Raw genomic sequence first — 7,240 nt, 5'->3', positions numbered from 1 at the left:
CTGTCCCTGTGAAGAGTGAAGATGATGAAGAGGAAGCTCAGTCCTCACAGCTTCATCAGAGACAAACTCAACACATGGTAACAGAAGCTGATGGAGAGGACTGTGGAGGAACAGAACCAGCCAGGAACTCACATCCACTTTTACAACCAGAGACTGAAGACCAGACTGGAGACTCTTCTGATCCTGAGACTGATAACAGTGCTGATTGGAAGGAGACCAGAGAACCTCAGTCAGCTTTAAACTCTCTGAAACATATATCAAGATGTGGTGAGTATTACAATTCTTGAAGGTCTTGGAAAAGTCATGGAATAACTAAAATCTAAATGTTTGCTTGAGTCATTAATATTTATTTTGCTGATTCTCTTTGTATTTATTATACAAAATAGCTCTCATTATCATTGGTTTGAGTTTAGTTTGGGTAGTTGTCATTAATGTCTGTTCTTCATTCTGTTTCCTACAGATGTTGAGCAGCTGTTGGTGGTTAAGGGAGATGTATCCCCTGAGCAGCAAGCGTGTAGCTCCAGTATGGACCAGCAGGAGCCAGAGGCCCCCCCACACATTAAAGAGGAACAGGAGGAACTGTGTTTCAGTCAGGAGGGAGAGCAGCTTCAAGGGCTGGAGGAGGCTGATATCACCAAGTTCCCATTCACTCCTGTCCCTGTGAAGAGTGAAGATGATGAAGAGGAAGCTCAGTCCTCACAGCTTCATCAGAGACAAACTCAACACATGGAAACAGAAGCTGATGGAGAGGACTGTGGAGGAACAGAACCAGCCAGGAACTCACATCCACTTTTACAACCAGAGACTGGAGACCAAACTAGAGACTATTCCGAACCTGAGACTGATGACAGTGCTGATTGGAAGGAGACCAGAGAACCTCAGTCAGCTTTAAACTCTCTGAAACATGATTCAAGATGTAAGAAAACATTCAGGTGCTCTGAGTGTGGGAGAAGATTTGACCGTAACTATAGCCTGATGCTACACATGAGGACTCATGCGAGAGAAAGACCTTTCAGCTGCTCCAATTGTAGTAAAAGATTTCGCTACAAGTCAGATCTGAAGCACCACATGCTAATTCACACAGGAGAAAAGCCTTTCAGCTGCCCAGTCTGTAATAAACTGTTTACACATATTGGAAGTTTACGCTCACACATGACAGTCCACACGGGGGTAAAACGATTTAGCTGTGGTATTTGTAACAAGACATTTCAGTGGCGTAATCAGGTCAAAAGACATAAATGCCTTGGTCATAAGGCATCACAGCTTCATCAGAGTCTAACAGAGGAGAACAGAGAGGTAGAGCCTCCAGGCAGCAGAGAAACTCAACACATGGAAACAGAAGCTGATAGAGAGGACTGTGGAGGACCAGAACCAGCCAGGAACTCGCGTCCACTTTTACAACCACAGACTGAAGACCAGACTGGAGACTCTTCTGAACCTGAGACTGATAATAGTGCTGATTGGAAGGAGACCAGAGAACCTCAGTCAGCTTTAAACTCTCTGAAACATGATTCAAGATGTGGTGAGTATTACAATTCTTGAAGGTCTTGGAAAAGTCATGGAATAACTAAAATCCTTAAGTTTTTTTAAGTCATGAAATTAGTAAAATCTTCAAGTTTTGAACAGGCTTGCAAAAACTCCTGAAATTACTCAAATCTAACCTATGGTTAAGTCATTAATATTTAGTTTGCTGATTCTCTTTGTATTTATGACACAAACTAGCTCTCTTTATCATTGGTTTGAGTTTAGTTTGGGTAGTTGTCATTAATGTCTGTTCTTCATTCTCTTTTCTGCAGATGTTGAGCAGCTGTCAGTGGTTCAAGAAGTGGTTCCCCCTGAGCAGCTAGAGTGTAGCTCCAGTATGGACCAGCTGGAGCCAGAGGCCCCCCCACACATTAAAGAGGCACTGTGGAGCAGTCAGGAGGGAGAGCAGCTTCAAGGGCTGGAGGAGGCTGATATCACCAAGTTCCCATTCACTCCTGTCCCTGTGAAGAGTGAAGATGATGAAGAGGAAGCTCAGTACTCACAGCTTCATCAAAGACAAACTCAACACATGGAAACAGAAGCTGATGGAGAGGACTGTGGAGGACCAGAACCAGCCAGGAACTTGCATCCACTTTTACAACCAGAGACTGAAGACCAGATTGGAGACTCTTCTGAACCTGAGACTGGTGACAGTGCTAATTGGAAGGAGACCAGAGAGCCTCAGTCAGCTTTAAACTCTCGGAAACATGATTCAATATGTAGTGAGTATTAAAATCCTTGAAGGTGTTGGAAAACTCCTGGAATAACTAAAATTCTTAAACGTTTTGGTTAACTCATTAAGTTATTTTATGAATCTCTTCGTATTTATGATACAAACTACCTCTTATTATCATTGGTTTGAGTTTAGTTTGGGTAGTTGTCATTAATATCTGTTCTTCATTCTCTTTCCTGCAGATGTTCAGCAGCTGTTGGTGGTTAAAGAAGAGGTTCCCCCTGAGCAGCAGGAGTGTAGCTCCAGCGTGGACCAGGAGGAGCCAGAGCCCCCCCCACACATGGAGGAGGAACAGGAGGAACTTTGTAGCAGTCAGGAGGGAGAGCAGCTTCAAGGGCTGGAGGAGGCTGATATCACCAAGTTCCCATTCACTCCTGTCCCTGTGAAGAGTGAAGATGATGAAGAGGAAGCTCAGTCCTCACAGCTTCATCAAAGACAAACTCAACACATGGAAACAGAAGCTGAAGACCAGATTGGAGACTCTTTGGAACCAGAGGCTGATGACAGTGCCGATTGGAAGGAGACCAGAAAACCTCAGTCAGCTTTAAATTCTCTAAAAAATACTGAAGTCCCGGTAAGTCGTACTACTGGTACCGCTGGGAAAAACATGTTAATGGGCCCTGAGTGTTTGAAAAGACTTGGCTGCAAGACACTTAGGTCTTGCACGGTCAACAAGAAGATTCTGTTCAGCTGCAGTGTTTGTGACCAAAGTTTCACCTGGTACAAACAGCTTAGGAACCATCAGTGTGTTGGCCGTCAGAGTCAAACTGAGGAGAACCAAAAGGCAACTGAAAACATGCGATCAGAACCGGGTCGAGAGTACTGTAGACGACCAGAACCACTTCCACAGACACTTTTAAAACAACCGACTGAAGACAGGTATGCCTATGTTTCTGGTATGAGATATAACTGTTCTCAATGTGGTAAAATATTCAGCAACAAGCCAAATCTGAGGGTGCACATGATCATTCACTCAAAGGTGAAGCCATTCGACTGCACAATTTGCGGGAACCGATATTCAAAGCAGAAAAAGTTGTGTCACATGGAACTCCACACGGCCGAAGACTTGGAACTGTTTGGGTTTTCAAGTTAAGACAAGATCTTGTTTGGAATATAAATGGATCTACTTCCTGTAAGGGACAGGATGGCAACAAACACATGCAGTAACATTCACAACAGAGCAGAAACTTTTCAGCATTCAATCTTTTTATCAGATGAGTGATGACAGTTCAACAAGGTATGAAACAGTGAATCTGTATTTCAGAGCTGCAACTTGTGGGTTCAGGGTTTCCCGTAGGCTGCCGCCCTAGCATGTAACTGCTGTACTATTTACTATCATAGATTTTCATTTTTTTATGAATTTTATTTTGTACATAGTAAATAAGCATTGTTGGACCGTGCCTATGATATAAAGACTGCTACTTTGTGATTGTTCTGCATATGACAATAAATGACAATCCCTGCAGATAATGCGTGTGAAAGCTGAAAATGGTTTTCACCAAACCCAGATGTTATAGCAGGTTCCGATGGACAAATTGGAGGATAATGGATGGGAATTGAGAAAACTATCTCCATGTTTCTATGAGAATAGTTTCTGTCTTGCGTTTAGGGAATGTAATATAAATGTTCATGTAACTGGAATCCACATAATTCGGCTGCATAGAGTTACTGAAATAGAAAATAGATTTCCTGCAGAAAATAAGTGTGAATGCTAAAAAGCTCAACTGGATTGGTGTAAAAGAAGTTAGAGTGGTTGGGCTGAGGTCCACAGAAAAGAGTTGATCTGAAAGCACTTTAAGCAGATCGCTGGTTTCTGTTCTTACACAGAGAAGTTCATGTCACTGTACTGTGTCAACACTTTTTTAATATTGTACGTGGCATTTTCTTTTGCGGGGGTGCAAATGATCCACCAAAACAAGTTCCTTCTTTCTACTATTTAGCAGAGCCACCGTTGCTGCAGCCGGAGCTTAGCAAGGAAAGGCAAGGCAGCTTTATCTGTAGAGCACATTTCAGCAACAGGGCAATTCAAAGTGCTTTACACAAAATCAGTTAAAAAAAACAGTTAAAAAATAACAACCGATAAAATTTAAGTATTATGTTATAAGCACCGCCCAGGACGGCTGTGATGGATTTAAAGTAGGGATGCAACGGTATGAATACATAACCACACGGTTATAGTTACCAAAATTATCAGGGTTTTCACTTTTATTGTGGTATTTTTAAATGTGTGTTCTATATGTTCAGAAAGCACTTATAAGTCTACGCAAGCTGACATAGTTTCAAAAGGTGTAACCGTGTGTATTATATTACAATAACATAGGCAAAACCTCATCAAATGTGCAATTTTTATTTCAGATGAACAAGGGCTCAGCATGTAAACAGTGTCGGGAAATTATACAAACCCAAACATTACATCTAAGACAGGAAGAACAACATGTAACTAATCAAAGAAATAGCACTAATTATACAGTACTTGTTTTCTTCATCAAAATTCAAATGTAAAGATGCATACAGGTAAACCTTAAAAAAATAAGACAACATTGCATTATGCATTTATTGCAAATTACAAAAATAACTACTATTATATGTAATCAAATCCAAATGTTAAAGTGTTGATGACATTAAAATTAAAAACATGTTCAATGCAACAGAACTGATCCTTATGATGCTGCTGATCTAGCATCATGTATGTGCCTCTGGTCACTTGAGGTTAAAATGTAAAAATGTTAATATTTTTACTTTGTTTGGTTTATGTTAAGAGTTGAACAAATATACCTGGCACTGAACACTCCCTCAGGTGGAACACTGATTGCTAGGATACACACACACAACAGCTTTCATGCAATCCTAGCAAGATGAGGCAGCTCTGATGCATGGCCCCTCCAACGCACCAGAACCGTCTTCAGATATCTGCTGCCTTGTTGAGGTAGTAATCTTTTCAGGTAACGAGGGAACTTCAGGTCCTGCTCAGGAGCAGTTTATGTTGGAGATTAGAGATCAACGGGTGTAACAGCACCACCTACTGACCAGAGGCCTGTACTACGAATCCAGATTAAAATGCCCCTGGATTTTACCATAAAGGTTTATACTTATGCACCTTTATTTTAACATAGGGGGGTGTATACTGTATTTTAAGGAAGAACATTTATTTATTTACAGTATTACATTATACATTTAAAAAGAAAATTGTAAGGTTGAATGTTCCTATTTTTTTTAATTAAAGCATTGAGATCATTTTTTTTATTCCTATTTTTATTCAACTTTAGCCTGGGGGAGTTGAACTTTCTCAAGTAGATGTTTGTGGAAGTAAAAGCAACAATGTTTTGTATGTTGTTCGGTATCAGTGAATCAACTGTAGTGAGTTACATAAGGCCAAAAAATAAAAAATACATTAATAAATGTTGACTTCAGACAAACTACAAACCCAGATGAAATTACACTGCAAGACCAAAAAAGATTTGGGGGCATTTTCAGCCTTTGTTTTTGACTGCACAGCTGATAATATGAAAGGTGACCGACAAGCAGCAAGGGAACTGAACCCAGACCCGCTTCGTCAAGGCGTAAACCTATACGTACACCCGCTTTACTAACTGAGCTATCTGGGTACCCCCTAACCCTGTATCCTATGTTTGACATATTAAAAGGAAAGGGAAACAAACTACCATCATCTTTACTCTGACCATTTATTTATTTAATTTACTTACTTCAAACGTGTGTTTTAATCATTTATCTTCCTGCATGTTTTCCAGAGGAAGTCTGGAACATTTTCGGACTTTTATTTTGAAGCTCAGCAACAGATCTGCACCGGAAGCTGTAATCCTGACTGCGGCTAACTTCCCCCTCTGACCAAGATGGCGTCTCTTCGAAAGGAGTGTTAGCAGAGGGTCTTTGTTGTGTTAGAAAGAGGTAAAATGTGTAAAGTCCAGATGCTGAGAGCGTTGGTGGAGCAGCGACTAACTGCGGCTGCTGAAGAGATATTTGGGCTGTTTGAAAGAACGATAGCAGAGTACGAGGAGGAACTTTGTCGTTCAAAAGAGGAGAACGAGCGACAACGGGAACTACTGGACGCTGTTTTCAACCCTCAGCTCCGGGTCCACAGAGCAGGTTAGTCCATTAAACCTTCAGCTGGTCTTTCTCTCCTTCCTGTGCTCTCTTCTCTCAGCGACGATATGACGATAGGACGGATGGAAATAAGCATTTATTCATAACATCTGTTGGAATCTTCTCTCTTTAACAGGCCGTCGCCAACCCACCAGACTCCATGGAAATAATCACTACTTTTATCATCGTAATACACACTTCATTCAAAGTGGACAGAAACTAAAAATACTACCAGAAGCCGTCTTGGTTCATCTTTCCACTGTTCCAACAATCACCACTCTGGTCTGGTTGGAATAAACTCTTAATTCACCCATTTACATGTGGAGATATGCTGTTCTATACACGCTAAAAGTAGTGATTATTTACATGGAGTCTGGTGGAGATATGCTGCTCTATACACACTAAAAGTAGTGATTATTTACATGGAGTCTGGTGGAGATATGCTGCTCTATACACACTAAAAGTAGTGATTATTTACATGGAGTCTGATGGAGATATGCTGCTCTATACACACTAAAAGTAGTGATTATTTAGTCTGGAACTTCTTTGACAGACATTTCACCCTCAAAAGACGCATGACACTGCACGTCAGTGCACACGGAGGAGGAAAGATGGAGCTGCAGACTCCCGCCGTACATGCAGCAGAGAACTCACGATTGTGTCGGCGAGTGTCCGCAACGACACACACGGGCCTTTTTTCTAGATCAACAAAGGCACAATACTGAGGCTTAGCGTGTGTGTGTACATACTCACACACTAAGCTACACTCTGTGTGTGTGTGTGTGTGTGTAGGGCGGGGTCTTTGGTCACACAGAGCAGGTGTGGTCCCTCTAGAAATTCTGCAGGTTTGGTCCCTTTACCTAGAAAGTCTGGGGGGGGGGG

The 7,240-nt window shown here is 41.5% G+C and overlaps 2 protein-coding genes across 2 annotated transcripts in view; both read left to right on the top strand.

Annotated features, from left to right (window-relative positions):
* Positions 1-7,240, top strand: part of LOC117956468 (gastrula zinc finger protein XlCGF57.1-like) — a 95,566-nt gene that overhangs the window by 17,548 nt on the left and 70,778 nt on the right. The window contains exon 2 of the mRNA XM_034891548.1: positions 2,440-2,842. Within this exon, the coding sequence (XP_034747439.1) occupies positions 2,440-2,842 (403 nt within the window). The remainder of the gene's footprint in view (positions 1-2,439; positions 2,843-7,240) is intronic.
* Positions 5,998-7,240, top strand: part of LOC117956458 (zinc finger protein Xfin-like) — a 59,860-nt gene continuing 58,617 nt past the window's right edge. Inside the window, exon 1 of the mRNA XM_034891532.1 lies at positions 5,998-6,361. Coding sequence (XP_034747423.1) covers positions 6,169-6,361 — 193 coding nt within the window. The 5' untranslated portion in view covers positions 5,998-6,168. The remainder of the gene's footprint in view (positions 6,362-7,240) is intronic.

Source organism: Etheostoma cragini, chromosome 14, assembly GCF_013103735.1.
Source record: "Etheostoma cragini isolate CJK2018 chromosome 14, CSU_Ecrag_1.0, whole genome shotgun sequence".
NCBI lineage: Eukaryota > Metazoa > Chordata > Actinopteri > Perciformes > Percidae > Etheostoma > Etheostoma cragini.
Note: the sequence above shows the minus strand (reverse complement) of the source record. Positions and strands in the feature narration are given on the sequence as shown.